General features: G+C 40.6%; 1 protein-coding gene across 1 annotated transcript in view; it reads left to right on the forward strand.

The window, feature by feature from the left end:
* The window catches only part of UBE2F (ubiquitin conjugating enzyme E2 F (putative)), an 86366-nt gene that overhangs the window by 52367 nt on the left and 16368 nt on the right, over positions 1-17631 (forward strand). Inside the window, exons 8-9 of the mRNA XM_068407597.1 lie at positions 1085-1117; positions 3487-3549. Coding sequence (XP_068263698.1) covers positions 1085-1117; positions 3487-3549 — 96 coding nt within the window. The remainder of the gene's footprint in view (positions 1-1084; positions 1118-3486; positions 3550-17631) is intronic.

A 17631-nucleotide genomic window follows, 5' to 3' on the forward strand; every position in this document is an offset into this window, starting at 1 on the left:
TTTTTCATTTGGGCATAATTGGATAGTGTTCTTAAGGGATATGGATATCTGTGGTCCAGCACTCTCAGCAGCGGGCCTGGAACAGGAAACACACTGAAATATGCTCGTTTATTGAAGTTCTTTGCTGTGGATAGGAAGTTTTTACTTTGAGGCTTTATCTTTATGGTGAAAAGGTACATTTTAGCCATGAAATGATTAACATGCAGTGTTTTTCTAACATGCAGTGTTTTTCCTGCTACTAGAAATCAGGCAGTGTAGTTTTCATGAGCAGGCAGTCAATTGCTAGCAAGCTATAAGGGCAGGAGGTGCAATGCTAATCTTAATTGTCTGGTAGGTGTGAGCTCCAGTGCTCAGTGGGATTTTGCAGTAGGGTAGCTTAGTTTTGCTGCTACTAAAGAAAATAGTCTTTCCTCTAGGTAGAAAAGCTTAGCCTGAGAGTTGGTGGTAGGTGATGCTTTTAAGTCTCTTTCTGTAATATTTGGATCTTGTGCATTTTCTTATTCTCTGAAGGTTGTAACTGAGGACATGGACTCTTAGGTCAGTGCTAGTGGAACCCTTTTGGAGATGCCCACCCCAAAATAAGCTGTGTTTGGTGACACCATTTGGAGGCAGATTCCCCTGAAGCTTCCTGTTTGCGGGAATTGCAAACGCTCTGTGTTCAGCTGTGTTTAAATAGATACCTAAAGGCAGTAAAATGATTTGAGGCATATACTCATATAAGAATGGTATTTCTCCGTACTCATACCACACACTTTGAACTAAGCAGTGCAGTCAGTTGGTGGCGTACACTAAGGTATTATTCCTCTCCTTGAGCAGAGAAGCAACAGGAATAAGGCTCCTATACACACAGAAGGATCTGAACTTGTATTTGAATACGCAATATTTGTTTTTTGGTGACTTCTAAATGTCAAGCATCCATGAAATGGGAAAGCTTTTTCAATATTTTGATTTAAATTAATAAAACATTATCCTTATTCTAGATTTGATTTCCAGTAATTTCATGGAGTAATAGAAAAGCTAAGTATGTGAACATGTTTAAAACACCTGAAATGCATGCCTAACTGACTGTGCTTTTCCTTTGCAGGATGTTGTCTGGGGGTTAAACTCTTTATTTACTGTAAGTAAATGAATATTTTGCATATCCACTTTCCTTTTTCCTGCCTGGTTTGGTTTCAGCATCACCTAATGTGAACCCCATCTGTTGCCTCTTAAACTTAAGGTCATTATTTCCTTTGGCTTCAGTGGGTGTTGTACAAGTATGAAATCAGTTTGTGCTTTTGTTTGTATAACTGCAGGAGTCATACAGACGGTCTGAAATGCCAGCCTTTTCGTACATTGTTTTTACTTTTGGTTACAAATCTATTATGGGATATTTTGGTAACAGGTTACTTGGGATCTTCCACGCAGTGTGAAATTCCTTCCGCTGGTTTGCAGGAAGTAGAAATTCATATTGCTCTGAGAAGGAATTGTGTTGGTGTTATGTTTTTTAAAAATGATGTTTAGGAATTAATGACTGCCCTGCAGTCTCATTCCTGTTTTGAACACTTATATTCCTGTCTGAGGGCCTCAGTACCCACCTACAGAATTTGCATAAACCCTGACTTGTTACAGAAATAATATTATTTTGTTCAGGGATCCCATTTTCCCTCTTTTTCTTAGATTGACGGGAGCAAGAAACCTATGCCTCATAATTACAGGAGCAACTTGAAAATGGAGGAAAGGGCAGGAAGCTACAAGAGGCAGGCAGGATGCAACATCTACTTTTGCCCTAAAAGAGGAGAGAGGCTAAGTCTTCACTGTACAAAGGCTGCGTTTTTTAGGGAGTCCAGGATTATGATCCCCTCCAGAGCCATTGCTGCTGGGTAGGAAGGTCAGGAGAAAACAAAGGCACTAACTTGGTCACCACGCTTGTCGTTGGCTGCGTAGAAAGCTACTGCAGCCACTCCAGGGTGTACAGAGGAGGCTGTGAAAAGCTTTGGATGAGGAGCATCTCTGTGGGCTTTGCTAGCCCCAGCCTGGTTTTGGAGAGAGGAATTCCTACCTGGAGGAGGAAGGGCAGAGCAGTGACTGTGCTCCTAGCACTTATCACCAGGATCATGGTGTGTTTCTAAAACCTTTGGGATAGACCAAGCCAGTGACTGGCTACAATCTCCTAAGCTTTCCTGGCATCCAAAGGCTTGATTTGTTTCAACAACTCCTTTGGTAAATTGATTTAGAAGATTGGAGAGCATTTGCCTTTGCAACAGAGAGTAATTGCATTTTGCAGTTAGTCTCCCACTGCATGCTAAGTAACTAGAAGAATGCGAAATCCACTGGAGGTACAAAGAAGTGCCTTCAGAGGCAGAACTGCACATAAAAATAATCTGTTGGGCAAACAGCTGCAAAGAGCGATGGTCACGCATTGGAGACCACAGGGATTTGTCATGGCCGGTAAGAGCTGTGCTTCCCAGTTTGCTTCTTGTATTTCCCTCACACCCAGCTTCTCATAAATAATTAGACTTTGAAAAGCTGGCATTGGATTGTACTGGCCTTGCAGATTCTTTTGGGGTTTTCTTAAAGAAAGTGAGTGAAGGTGAGGTGGATTGGTGTCCTGGTTTGGATGAAATGGGAGGCTTGCTGCTTGAAAATGAGTCGGAGAGTGACACAAGCCTTTCACACTTGTGAAATGATGTCATTTCACTGCTGTCACAGGCTAACCGTAAACAGGGGAAAGTGATCTGGGCTGCAGGCAGAATAGGGGGTTTTGTGATTCAATGTTATTTGTTTAATGATAATTCCTCTTCTACCGCATCTTGGTTTCCTTTGGGTTTAACCCTAGACCCTTTCTCCTTCCAAAGTTAATATTTATTGAGATTAAACTGACAGACCTGAGATTTATTTTGATTATTTCTGCTCCCTGGCCCCATATGCCCTTAGCTCTTGGAGTCTTTGCACTCCCTTTCCTCTCAGCCCTGTTTTTCCCATTGCACTAAAACTTTCCTGTCTGTCAGGCTCCAGGTTATGTAGTTTTTTCACAGAGGGAATTAAATTGCTTTGGTATGGAGATGGTATTAAGGAAGCTCTTCCTGCTTTATCACCAGGTGGTTTGCAGGGGTATTTTTAGGGTTTACTTTATCCTCGAACAAAAATCAACAGGAATTGTGTCTTCTGAAACTTTGAATGTTCCTTCAAAATTTGATTTAAAACTGCCTCAGTTTTCAAATAGAAATGCGTCACTGTCAGAAGTGTCACGGCGCTGCGTGTGGCATGCCACCAGATGGGGTCAAATGCCTTGCTGCTCTTGTCCTGTGACTTGTGATTTGGTTTGCAATCATCAAACTCATTTGCGTCTACCTTTGGCAGGGATACCTATCAAGGGAGTGAGAAAACGACACTACCCTTGCTGGTCTTGTTTGCTTTGTTCCATTATCTTTTTCATTAGGGCTTTGGATTCCTTGTATGACACAGTGAGTGGGAACCCTATAACGTTCTCTGTTTCTTTTCCAGGATCTTTTGAATTTTGACGATCCCTTGAATATTGAGGCTGCAGAGCATCATTTGCGTGACAAGGTGAGTCAGCGGTTTATTTAAAGCATGTTGTTCCTAAACAAATACACATACTGTACTGGGCGATTCCCAGTCAGTCCTTCAAAGCATTCGAGGTGGTACTTCAGGCAGTTGAGTGACTCATTGTATCAGCACCCAGTTATTCAAACAAAATGTACTTTATCTGGGAAAGTAAACTCGACCCAGTAGTATTATTCACCATATGCTAGAATTGTTGACCATGATGTAGTCATAGCCCCAAAATAGACGATCTTTTCCTTCTTGTTTCTGAGATTTTCCCTGAAGTTGTACATGTTCTGTGCAGCAAACGATAGTGAATTGGTTTGGCGCAGTTACATCAGTAGCCTTTATCTTAAAAGGCCTGCAAAAAGATCTCATCCTTCTCTGTCTCTCAGAATGCAACTTTTTCTTCACAACTCTTACATATTGCATGCTTTTATTAAGCCAGGAGAAATCTGTGTGTGTTTGAAAGACAGGAGTGGAAACTTTATTTTCATTTTACTGATCCTCTTTTTCTTCACAACTCTTACATATTGCATGCTTTTATTAAGCCAGGAGAAATCTGTGTGTGTTTGAAAGACAGGAGTGGAAACTTTATTTTCATTTTACTGATCCTCTTTGTTCTGTGTATATTATAGACTGGGCAAAGCAAAACATGGTATTGATTAGTGGCCTGATGAACATCTTTGAGATGTACCCCTCAACTGAGGCTGAGCATGGAGGTAGAGGTGGACAAAGTACTAACTTCCCCCTTGTAAGAATCTCTGAAGTTGTGTCACGTTACATTATATAGGTGCATACCTCAAGCATATCAAAGTTACTCTTGGCATGTTCAAGATCTCTTGTTTTAATTAAACTCTTCCAATACTTTTGTTGAAGTTAACCTTAGAGATTGAAGAAAGTTTACAGGTAAATGTTGATTTGAAGAGTTCCATTGAAAATGCAGTCAGGCAGAGCACCTAATTTTATCTCATTTTTTCAAGAGGAAGTATAAGGATTACAAGTTCATCTTTCCAGCTGTTTTTTGTTTAATGAAAACTTGTAGCTATTCTGGTATTTATCAGTGTTTGGAGGGCTGGGATGAGACCGTAAGCCTAAGTTGGGAAAAATTTAGCAGAAACCTACTCTGGAAGAGGGGTTTTTTTTTTATGGTTTTGTTGTATCATTTTGGCAAAGAGTGCCAGGAAGCCTTCCAACCCATAAAACATTGAAAGTAGTCACGGAGGGGATACAGCCCAAGAAACAAAACCAGCATGGTGAAGGTAGCAGGCTGAATAATTTTCTCTGTTTGCGTTGTTAGACTGAATTATTCTCCAATGCCAGGGAGATTTGTAGCTCTTTGGGAATGGTGAGGCTACACACCTATTGCTGAGTGTCAAATTTGGCACTTGATTTCTTCTAACTGCCAGAGGAAAAGCGGTTTGTCTGGTGTCTGGGTGGATTTTTGTAAGGAGTGAGGCTCCCATAGTACTAGTACAGTCTTGTGTCAGATGTGCTGAGGCTGTGGTAGGTGAGCCTTACCAGTGCTGTGAGTGAATTAGACCTTGGACCAGCCAGACAGTAATGTCCTCTTCCCAAAGAGTGATGCAATGCTAAGAAATCACTGTCCTGCATCTCTCAGCCTCATTCAGAAATTGGAAATCTTGAGAATCCGCAGAAAGGAAGAATGTTGCCTGCTTTCAGAAATACACCTCCCTCAAAAATTGAGAAGTGAGCACTCAAAATACTTACTGCTACACTAATAGCATGAAAGTTTAGTTTCTTTTTTTTTTTTTTCCAGACAAAAGCAGCTGTGAAGAAGTGAAAGGGAATTGAGTGGGTTTTTTGACAGTCTTCTAAATTAAAAACATTTTTGGAACAAACATTTTTTATTTAGTAGACACTAAGTAGTCTCCACAGGTGTCTGTAAAATTCATGTTCTGCCATGTTAACTTTTTTTTGGAGCTTATCTGAATTTCGTTTAGGTATTTCATTGGTAGTGACAGCGCCAGGTAGTGCTAGATTTTCCATAGTATGTCTTACATCAAGACAAAAACAATAATGTTTGTCTGGAGAGAAAAATTATGCAAGGGAGAGAAATGGCTGCTTTTACAATTAGCCCCAAAGTATGCAATTGCAGCATGAGTTAGTTTATGTCTCTCTCAGGCATAGATGTCATGTGAGGTTGTCACGGTTTAAAGCTGGGCTGGCTATTAAACCTGCGGCAGATGCCCTCTGTTATCCCCCCCCCCTCCCCCCAGAGGGAAAGGGAAAGGGAAAAGGGAGAGAGACTTCTGGGTTGGAAAATTAAAACAGTTTTAATAAACTATAATAATGAAAAAAAGTATAATAATAATAATAGAAATAATCAAATATATACAAATATATATACAAAACCAAGATTGAGCTCCCCTGAAGTCAACCACGTCACCCCCGGCACTGCAGGGCAGGCTCCGGGAAGGCCCAGGCTGGGCCTAGCGACGGTCGAGAGCTGGATTCAGGAACGCACGGATCGGGATCGGGGGCAGCAGGAAAACAGACGGAGTCCTCCCTGGACACCGGCCATAGCAGAAAGAGAGCGAGACCCTCGTGATCCCCCCGCTTTATACTGAGAATGACGTGTATGGGATGGAATACCATACCCTCGTTGGTCAATTTTGGGTCACCTGCCCTGTCCGCTTCCCCCTGCAGCTGCGACCCCCCTTCGGCTCTTCACTCGTAAGCAGTGAGGAATTCAGCAGTGACCTTGGTTTCTCTCAAGAATAAGTACAGCAAGAGCCTTTCTGCACAACATCCCTACCGGTGCCTCAGTGATAACTACAAACTTCGAGCGTTATCAGTCCTGGAAGCAGACACTGTCTGCAAAAACATGCAGTTAGTTTCAGAAAGTGCAGTTACTTAGAGGAGACTTAGCTAAAAGGAAAAATCACTGAAAGGAAAATCGGCCTGGTTTAGGCAAACCAGGACAGAGGTATAAGCACTTTGTTGTGAAGTGAAACTGCTGTGGTCCTGCCCTGTCTCTTAAGAAAATACTTGCAATGCACAATATTATTAATATGGGAATACTCGTGAATTTTCCCTGAGACATTTTTCTGTGTGTAATACAATTATACAAATAGTGTATGTGTAATGTATATGCCCACATGCTCAGCCTATGTGCAAACAGATGTGCAAATGTATCTATGTGCAAATGTATCTATATACAAACATCTGTGTCTAACAGATACTGTGAGAGAATGTCTTTGGTCATTTGACAGCGTGGAAGTATATGGCTTGTAACAGCCAAACCAAATGTATGTTGAGCTGTCTTCTGTGGTTCTCCTTTAGGAGATGACTCAGTATTTCACAGAATCACAGAATGTTAAGGATTGGAAGGGACCTTGAAAGATCATCTAGTCCAATCCCCCTGCCGGAGCAGGATTACCTAGACCATATCACACAGGAACGTGTCCAGGCGGGTTCACTGATGTCATTTCACTGATGTCATTTCAGATTTCAAATCCTGGGATCCCTTTGCTGATATTCCAGGCTAAATGTGGCTGCCTGTGAGGTTAATGGCTAATCTGAAGCCTGCCTCTGGTTATTGAAAATGTGAAACTGGAGTTTGTGGTATTAAGTCAGCAAAAATGACTGCTGCCTTGCAGATGCTGGAAGTCACACTGTAGATATCAGATCCTTATTATTGATTCTTGGAAAACAGTTGTGCTGTGACTGTGTTACAGATCAGGCTGTGAGGGACAGTTATGATCTCTTCCTGCATAAGGAACCTCTTAATTTTTGCATCAGATCTATGGCTTATACCTGAGCACGTAGTTGTAGATTTTGGGAAAGCAGCCTAGTTCTAGGATGTGAAAATGATACAAAATTCAGAGCTCAAGTTGTTCAATTAATTGCTTTAAAAAACTGTGTCTTATCTGAGATCTGGGTTAGTGCAGCTTCAGCTTCCAGCCCTCTGGGGACTCCTTCAGCTCCAGGAAGGAGCTGTCACCTACTGAACCCCTTCCTTGTGGCTTCCTTCAGCCAGTGATCATCAAGTCACTTTTAAATTAATTATTTTTTAAAGTACATAAAATACTTTATGCAGCTTAAGTAATTTTACAGTTCTTCCCCACACATGTTGCAAGATGGGAGTAACTTCTTGGAAGGTTGTCCAATAAATTTGGGTAGAGGCATCAAACATCCATTTTCACAAATGCTAGATAAAGAGGTTATCTCAATATTCAGGCTTGCTAGCCCTCTCCTTATGTATCCAAAACCTACCTTCTTATCAGCTACAGAATTGATCTGGAGACCTCTGTTGTAATTGGTTGTTTTCATCAAAAGACCTTTTCAGTGACAGAGGATGCTGTCTGCCACCTTTAATTTTTCAGAGACAGGACCCCATATTTGCATTAAATGGTACTGTTAAGTGATTTCATCATCATTGCGATCAATTTTGTAAGGCTTCAGTTTCGCCAATCGTGGTTTTATCTTACAGTTATCATCAAGTGATGTTGGATCCTCCAAAGCTGAGTTACCCACATGGTCATTTTTTTTCCATACACACAGTCAGAAGTTCCCCCTTTCAGCTTGTGAGCACAATCTCATGTTCTCTTGCAGCACACTCCTGTGAAGGCTCTGTCCTCTCGGTAATCTCCTCAGCAGTATTGAGGGGCTGCTTTTACATCCCCCCCCCAAGCCTTCTCTTCTCTACCAACAAGCCCTGTGCCCTTAGGCTCTCCTTGCCCTGAGGCCCTTCCGGCAGAGCTGTCCCCAGCCTGATGTCTAGGGCCGTCCCCATGCAGGGGCTGAGTGTGTCCCAGGGACAGGGCTTTGCATTTGGCCTTGCTGAGCCTCCCGAGGTTGCTGTCAGCCCTTCCTCCAGCCCACGCAGGTTCCTCTGGAGGGTGGATTTGCCCTCTGGCATGTTGGCTACATCCTCTTTAGTGACTATTCCTGTAGTCCTGCTGCCAATTTCCACACTCGGGTTTTAAATTCAAACCTTCTTGCAAGCTTGTTGACTTTCAGCATTTAATAAAGCATTCAGATATAATTGTAGTTTCCCTTCACTCTTCTTTTTTTTCCCCTCTGCCTTCATTTAACTCATAATTGTTTCCAGCTTAGGTAAAGTTTGCATTGGTCATTTTTGTAGTGTTACTTTTTGGAACATTCCTGGTGCCCACATTGCACTGCAGTTAGGTTATGATCCACTGGAAGGTAAGCAACCTTCCTCACTTGGTTTAGAGCTCAAAAATCAGAATAAAAAGATGATTAATGTTGCTATGTAAACTAAGAAAGGTGTTTTCCAACGTTCAGTCTTCGCACACTGATACAATCCCATCAGTTTGGTGGTACGAGTTTTCTTGTTGAATTTAAAGAACCACTTACTAGTTAGTTACTGAGACTGCTTTGGATTTAGCAGAGAAGTCGTGCTGTCAGTAATGACGTGGATGACCAAAGCCATTAATTGTCAATCGAATCAATTCCACGGATTTCTAAGCAATGAGCAAGTGTTTTAAGTTTTACTGTCTACTCACTTAAAATTATTATATGTTAAAAATTGTAGGATTTGCTGTTTTGTACAGTGAAGAAATAGAGCTCTATTGATTTGCTTTCTGTGCAGCGAGGTAGGCTGAATACTGAAAGAAGAGGGATATTTCCTTGGTAATACAAAACCAAATCAGCTTAACACTTCAGGACTTGTGTATTCCTTAGCCAGAGTGCTGTGGGCACGCGTCCTGCTTTTTGTTAGCTGAAAACCTGGAAAATACTTTCCATACGTACATCCATCATGGTTGTTTTGAGAGACTACCTCAGGACATTGCAATTCACTGGGTTCCTTAAAAGCCCTTCTATTTCCTTGTAGTGTTTGCCTTTGCCAAAAAAAAACATTTCCAAACTGTATGTGCAATACACAACAAGAAAATTCATTACACTGTTCATGTGGCTTAACATAGAAACGTTTTTCCAAATGCTCCTTAGCTTTCTTGCTCACCTAGGCTTGCCATATCGAGAATGCTAATGCTGTGTCCTATTTTAATTGTATTCGCCTGTTGTATTCGATGCAATTTAAAAGGCTAAAGCAATTTCTGCCATCCTGCAGATTTGCAAACACTCATTTTCTTGTTCATCCATGCGCTTTTGAGTTGTTTTAAGAGGAGAAGCTGAGTCACATTATCACCCTGTGTTATTTTCCTGCACTATCTATCCATCTTCTCCGTGAAACTCATCTGTCAGTATTCAGTGCATGGAAATGCGTCCTGTTGTGTCATTGTGGAAGAGGAGTGTTGGGGCAGACTTTTCCTTGGGTCACTTGCATGCTGCTGTGACAGCTAGTGAATCTTTTTTCTTTTTTTTTTTTACACAAGAAAATATATTACTGCTTGGCTTTTGCCATTTTTTTTAATTAAGGGCTTCTCTTGCTAATAAAATAAAGTTTTTATTTCAGGATTGTTTCTGTGGCGATGGATTTATAATGTTCATGTTGTTATGGAGTCTGAAGCTGCCTCTTAAGATTTCCTCTTAGGATTTTAGTTGCCCTACATAGCCGCAGTTCCTTAGGAACTTAGGCTTAAAAAAAAACAATCTCTCAATTGCTTGCAGTCTTTTGAGGTGGTTCTAATGAGTCTTCTGGGATGAACATTTTCTTTGAATTACTTGAGGACTGTCTTCTTGTCTTTACAAGTGAGAACACTAATCTAATTCCATTAGAAATTCCATTGATAATTAGGAACAGTTGCCGACTACGTATTTCACTGAAGAGCTTTTATAACCTTTCATAATTGTATGAATTTTTTTTGAGGTCTTAAATAGCAAACAGTTTAGAATTTTTATAGAACAATCTTAATTTCTCAAACCCTTCCTCGGGCAACTGGGTAAGAACCAGCATCACCTGACAAAATGCCAGTGCCAGGCCAGATTCTGGAGAGGACATTAATGTATCTTTTGAAAACAGGGAAGTTATTGAAAGAGAAAGTTGTCAGCAAGAGGTCTGCCTGTAAATAACAATCATAAGTAAGAAGCTTAAAAACTCTGCATCAGAAACTCTTGTTGCCCAGCATGGCCTCTTAGTTCTGGAGCCACCGACAACCATCAGCATCTTGAAATTGTAAAACTTCTTTTTCACCAAGAGTGATTTCATCCCTGCTGTTTTGTTTTGTGGGTTTGGGTTTTTTGTTTGTTTGTTTGGGTTTTTTTGCTTGTGAGTTTGTTTTTTTTTCCACATCAGAAACAGTACACTAAGTCTGGCTTGTGAAGCATGTTCTCAAAGTGGGAAAGGGGTTACTGTTCTTCTGTCTCACCTCAGGTTTTATCAAACACTGTAAACCAATCTGCCACGCAGACTGGGAGCCCTGTGCTTTCCTTTCTGAGCTATCCTGCGGGGTGCTAAATATAAAAGCTGGCAGATTTAGGACCTTTCATCTCTGCTGAAGTTTATAGAGTAATTTTGTCTTCAGACTGATAATGCCTTCAGACAGTTAAAAAGTCCCAGAGCTCACTGCCTCTGTATCATTTCAGATTTGATCCTTCTAAAGACTCTTCCAAAATAATGTCATGGACAGCTGTACTTTTATCCTCCTGGCTTTTTATTTCTGTGCTTACACATAATAAGGGCATAATTACATTTAGATTTAAGACTACCTTGAAAATCTATTTTTCTGTGTAGCTGAAGAAATGCATTTCTTATGCATTTGAAGACATGAAACAGTGTCTTCAAATTTGGATTCTTCTTGATCTCTTACTATTGATCACTTTGAAGTTAGTTTTCTTCTATTAATGTAATTTCATATATCAGAAGATTAGTCTGCTTGAAATGTTATTTGATGCATCTGAATGAAAAGCACGATATAAATGCTAGCATGTCACAGGCATGTTGGATCTTCTAAGCAGACAAACAGTAACACAAAATAAAACTAAAACTTCGGGAAAAACTATTCATTATCTGTATTTCTTCCTCAGGTCTTTTCATTTAACTCCTCTTACAGCAACTTCTCTGTTTCTCTGTCACACCTCTTTTTTTGTTATCATTTTTATATCAAGGGCATTTGAGTATACATTTGAGTACTTAGCTCGCTTAGCTCCTGCAGTGATTCTTCCTGTCCAGAAGAGACCAGGTCTTTTCCCTTGCCACGTCTCCAGAACCATCCCAAACTTCACAGAAACAGAAACAGCAGCCGGCAGTGACTGCCAGCTAGCACAGGCTCCTTCACAGATTGGCATCTTCAATGCAGATCAGCACCTTTGCTTATTGAAACAACTGAGTCATGTAACTGTTGCCCTTCAGTTGAGACATGAGCTAACATCCGTGATGGAAATGACTGAAGCATCTGCAGAAGGATTCTAATAACTAACTTATTTTTTTTTCCTTACCTCCAAACTGCTTAGACTCTGCTTTTTTGGTTTTTACCTTTGGCTTTATGTAAAACAAGGACAGGGTGGCTTAATTCTTTGAGACTTAGGCTGCAGAGCCCAAGAGCAGAGTACTGTGACCATTGTAGGGAACGCATCATTTAGGGCATTAACTTTTGTTCTTTGAAGCGTTTGGGTTGGTTCATCCCTTCATAAAGGGGAGACTGAATGACCTGCAAGAACATTTCTTGTAGCTTTAAGTTAGTTGGGTTTGTGTGGCTGGCAGCAAAAGCTTTCCTGCAGATGTTCCTCACTGGGTTTTCCGCTTGCTAGATTTAATGGTTAGTTAGTTAAATATCTTAAAGTAAATCTGTCTGAGAATTAGAAATATTATCCACTGATCTATAGTGACTGTTAGGAAATTTGGGTGCAAAAGAGTTTGTTTGGATAGTACTCACCAAAATTGTCCCAAGATTCTGTAAAAGACATTTCAATATAAAACATTTAGACTGTATAAAATGTGAATACAATTTCATGGTCCACGGATGCTGCCTCTTGTCACTGTACGTTTCAGATGAGAGATTATTTGTGGTGAAAAGCACTAGAAGTAGCTCTAAACAAGCATTTTATTTTCCAGATAATTATTAATTATGTGAGGTAGCTGTGTTCATTTGATGGTGTTGTGTTCCTTGAAGAAACTGAAAACAGTTGAAATGGTTTTATTTTGTAGAGTAACCAAAAGCATACAGGTAGGTCAAAAGTCAAATACCAGCTCTGTATTACCCAAGTTTATGTCCTGTTTCTATCTGAATGCTAGTTTCTTTATTGGACTGGGTCTGGGCAATGCACTCCAAAGGTTTTCACTGGCAAGCTGTTTTTTCTAATGCCTTCCCCAAGGAATTTTTAAAAAATAAATGCTAATTTAATTCACTAGTGCATTATTTTCAGCCAAATTCTTTGTGTCAAACTTGTCACACTTGCTAACAATTTCCCACCATGGCCATGCACTTTGATAAACTTTTCCAGTTTCCCAAGCATATTCCTATGAAATTTTGTACACAAACAATGATATTTGAAGAATTCTGATTATTACTGTTTTCATTTTTTAAGCTCAGATGCCTAAAGTTTAGTGATGGCTCAAGACAACTGGATAATTAGCCTTAGAACAGAGGAATTATTTTGAAAACATTTACTTGAAGTTTGTTTCAAGTGGTCTTTAAAAAAAATTATTATTATTAATGTGTTTGAGCTGGTGCTAGAGGAGCAGCCATGCATGAGGTTGGTTGTGCTAGATGCTCATAAGTGATGAGGAGCAGTTTCTCAGCTGCATCCTGCCTGGTTAACACAGGATGTAGTGGGGAGAAGTGATGGAGCATGCAAAAGTGACTTTCATTGTCACAATAGTAACACAGTATAGAGGGAAAACTTTTGTTTTGCCTGTTCCTGAAGGTAGCGTACTGGAGTCTGACTGACTGGTTTTTCTTTGCATCGCTTCCTTGAGGCTTCAAGTGACAGGGAGAAGAGATGCTCCTCTGAATCATGGTTTTCCTAGAGCTGGCAGTACTCTTCCCCTGCTGCAGCAACTGGAAGAGTTGCCACAGAGAAGCAGTAGATCTAACTAGACATCATGGTGGTTCTTTCTGTTTGATGTGGGAGGCTCCTTCAGTGCCTTCTACCAGATTTTGCTGAATAGCCTTCTCACTAAACTGTCTTTTACACTTCATTGTAATAAGCTTGACAGTTCTATTGGACGGAAATGCTTTTGATTAAAGTGGAAATTTTTGAGTCTGCAGCTTGGCTAAAGAGGCAGTCATGTTTCTTGGTAGCTCTCCTGTGTTGCGCTCTCTGCTTTTTCACTAAGTAGCGTTTCCTGCATACACAATCCATGTGAAGCCCCCTAGGTGTTGTGGAAACATCTGGCTATAGGTGCTGATGTTTAGAAGAAAGCATGTACAATGACCCTGTGTCCAATCTGCAAATCATCACTACGGCATGAATGTTTGCAAGTGGAGGGCTCTGTGAGTTCAGAGTTCACAACTATTGCCTCATCTAGTACTGCGCAGGCTTTTTCCTACTTGTGGGACAGAAGTGGGGATTTAAAAGGTCAGTATGGTTTTGTGATCCTCCTCCCAGCTTTCCAGGCTTACCTATGCGGGTCAGAATACATTGGAATCCATCTTTCCAGATGGCGTCTTTCATGTCTTTCTCTTAGTTGAATGCCAGGCTCTGTCCTGTAGTCCCTCACTGAAAACATCCAACTGTTAAATGCTTTGAAGTGTAATAATGAACCCCTGCTTTCATCTGTCAAGCCAACCAAATGGAGAATGTAGATGATCAAAGCATTATTTGATGGCCTCTTCGGAATATTGGGAAAGCATCTTTATCAATTGTTGGCAGGGCAGAAGGATCAGATTGGAGTTTGACACTTCGTGGTAGCTTGGAAAACACAAGTCATACTGTGCATCTAAATGTGCAAAGTGCTGGATGTCCTCGGTTTCTCCTTCAATTAAAAAAGAATTGAGGACATTCAGAGTTTTTCAGGATGGGTCTTTAGTTTTGCATTGATCTTGTAGCAGCTGTGCCACAAAATACCGTTAGCTAACTGTCCTTCCTCCATTTTAGCATGGCACATGAAAGTGTATTAACTATTCCTACAAGACCCAGGGGTGCAATGAAGTGTGAATACAGATTACCTGCCTTTCAATCCTGCTTCCTGTATGCAAGAAAAAAGGCTGATCGCAGTATGGAGAGGCATCACAAGCTGTTAGTGACATGCTGGGTTAACATACCCTAATATAATCTTGCATAAATGAATGGAGATAAAAACAAAATGTAACTTTGCTGTTACTGGAAGGATGTAATATAATATCCAGCTCCAAGGTGATGTAGGTAGCCTGGTATTTTGTTAATTGTACAGAGAGTTATGATATCTGACATGTCATGTTACCAGCCTGTTTCCCGCTGTGTGCTTGTCAGTAACCTCAAATTCATGACTGACAGCTCTGCGCTGCTTGCTTAAATTTCTGCTTTCATCCCACTTATTTTGTAATTTATTGAGACAGAGTAGCTTCCTGCTCAAAAACAACTCAAAGAGCGACAGATGCAGGCACACCTGTCACGCAGAAGCAACGCCAGAGAATTTTCCAGCGCAGAGCTACGAAGATGATTAAGGGAGTGGAACATCTCCCTTATGAGGAGAGGCTGAGGGAGCTGGGTCTCTTTAGCTTGGAGAAGAGGAGACTGAGAGGTGACCTCATTAATGTTTATAAATATGTAAAGGGCAAGTGTCATGAGGATGGAGCCAGGCTCTTCTCAGTGACATCCCTTGACAGGACAAGGGGCAATGGGTGCAAGCTGGAACACAGGAGGTTCCACATAAATATGAGGAAAAACTTCTTTACAGTGAGGGTGACCGAACACTGGAACAGGCTGCCCAGAGAGGTTGTGGAGTCTCCTTCTCTGGAGACATTCAAAACCCGCCTGGACGCGTTCCTGTGTGATATGGTCTAGGTAATCCTGCTCCGGCAGGGGGATTGGACTAGATGATCTTTCAAGGTCCCTTCCAATCCCTAACATTCTGTGATTCTGTGAATTTTGCTATGAAATTGTCAAAAAATGGAGTCAAGGAACATCTTCCACCTTGTGTAGAGTACCTGGTGGTGCTGTCTGTTTCCTGATTAAAGGCAGAGTTTCCTTACTAATCCTCTTCTGCATCCAGAACATGAGCCTCTGCCAGCGCTTTAAGGTATGGTGCCTGATGGCTCATTCGACACAGCGTGAAGGGATAATGTCTGACAGCATCTTGCTTGTTGTTTTCTTAGCTACAAAATGAAGTTTGCATACATGTCAGTCAAGGGAAGATATCACACTGAATATTTGTCAAAATAGTCTGAAATTTCAGTTGATGACCTGTTGAACGTGGCATAAGAAAGTGATAGTTCAGCAATAAACAAATTTTTCTGTAATCTCTTTCCAGCACCATGCCTGACAATATTACCTTGTTTAGCCTTGCGTTCCTTTTGGCAAAGTAACTGGAGAGAATTGGGTTGGTTACAGCTGCCAAATGAAGTGTTGTCAGGGAGTGGGTCTTTTCTATGGATTCCAGCCCTGTGCTGGCAAACTTAGGAGGAAACTATCTGAAAACTTCAGCTTGTCATCGTGTACTGACTACCTTGTCAGTAGTGTGAATATTCAGTAACAAAATCTATAAAGCCAGAATATTTTTTTCTGGTGTCTAAAAAGAGCTTTATTTCAGTAGTAAAACATTTACCATGTAATCTGCAAATTACTTTCCCTGTAATATATTTTATTACTCAGCAGAACCTGCAAGTTATTACTTTTGAGCCCATGGCCTTCTGTTGAGTGTGTGGATTGACCATAGCTGCCATTTGTACACATATGCGGTCGTGTTGCCAGCCCTGTCCGTTGGAGTCAACAGTTGTTAACATCGACATCAATTTGAGCAGATTTTGTACTGTTTTTTTAGCACTGGGAAAAAAATCAGGCTTTCTTTGAGCGTCATAGGAACAGTTCAACAGCCATGTCTGTCCAGAGCCCGTTAATCAAGGATCCCACTGGATTTTCTCATTGAGGATATCGTAAGGACACTGGTTATTACATGACTACTTCTCTGATTAGGTAGTGCTCTCCACTATGTCATCTTATGGCCAGGCAATTTTGTGCTTAGATTACAGACTTTTATCCTGGAGGATTGGGTAATTGCTTTTACTGTGTTTTATTTTGCTGTGACAACAGAAGCAGCTTTTAGTGGTGTTGCTGGCCAAAAGAACCTGATGAGGTACATACTCACCAGCAGTGAAATCTATAGGGACAGGATACCTAACAATTGCTGTAGCTGTAGGTAGCTGGGTTTCTTGCATTACCGCATTGAAGTGCTGATTTCACACTGCTGGGGTATTAGCATATCACTCAACTAAAAATAAGTCCTTTATAACTTCCAAAGTACTTACAGTGCTTGTTGTAGAAAACAACAGCTGCTTTTGATTCTTTAGTATCATTGAGCATATGAGCCCGTGAGCTGAAATCCTTCTTGAAAAATAAATAGGAATTACATTTAATAGGAGGAAGAGCCAGTAAATCAGGTTTGGACATATTTTGAATATTCTGTTATTTCATATTGTCTGAAAATTCACAGATGTCCATCTGCAAAGCTTAAATAGGTAGATAACCCCAAAAGATTTAACAGACATCAGCAAAGATGATCCTTTGGTTTAAGATTCTTACTTGCTTCATCAGGAATGGAAATTAATGCTTCACCACTGCAAATTTGTTTTTTTTTTTTTTTTGCTCCACCGGCTGCAGTCAAGCCAAGCTTTTCACCTTGTCTTGATTTTTAATTTTTCTTATATGATTAGTTGTAATTGTAAGTGATTTCATTTTGATATCTTTAATAATAAACTGAAGAAATAGATTTAAAGAAAAATAGGGGGCTTTTTACTTTCAGTATGATGAAGCTGATTAATTTTGGTTTACAGTAGAATTTGTAGATCTGTTTGATACTTATTTTTGTGTGAATAGAGTAGGATCTGATTTTACGAATGATAGTACGAATTTAGTTTGATCATCCAGCGTGGCAGTTTTGATCTTAGCTTCTTGTAGATGGGACTTAAAGTTATACAAATGGCTGCAGCCCTGAGGCAGATGAGGACACGTTTTCATGTATGAGGACGTAGTTACTATCCTCTCACTGCCTAGGTAGCAAGGGGCCATAGATGCTCAGGCATTCTCAGTTCACTCTAAGTCACTGTTAAATTTGAG

This window comes from Nyctibius grandis, chromosome 9 (assembly GCF_013368605.1).
Source record: "Nyctibius grandis isolate bNycGra1 chromosome 9, bNycGra1.pri, whole genome shotgun sequence".
In the NCBI taxonomy this organism is placed as follows: Eukaryota; Metazoa; Chordata; class Aves; order Nyctibiiformes; family Nyctibiidae; genus Nyctibius; species Nyctibius grandis.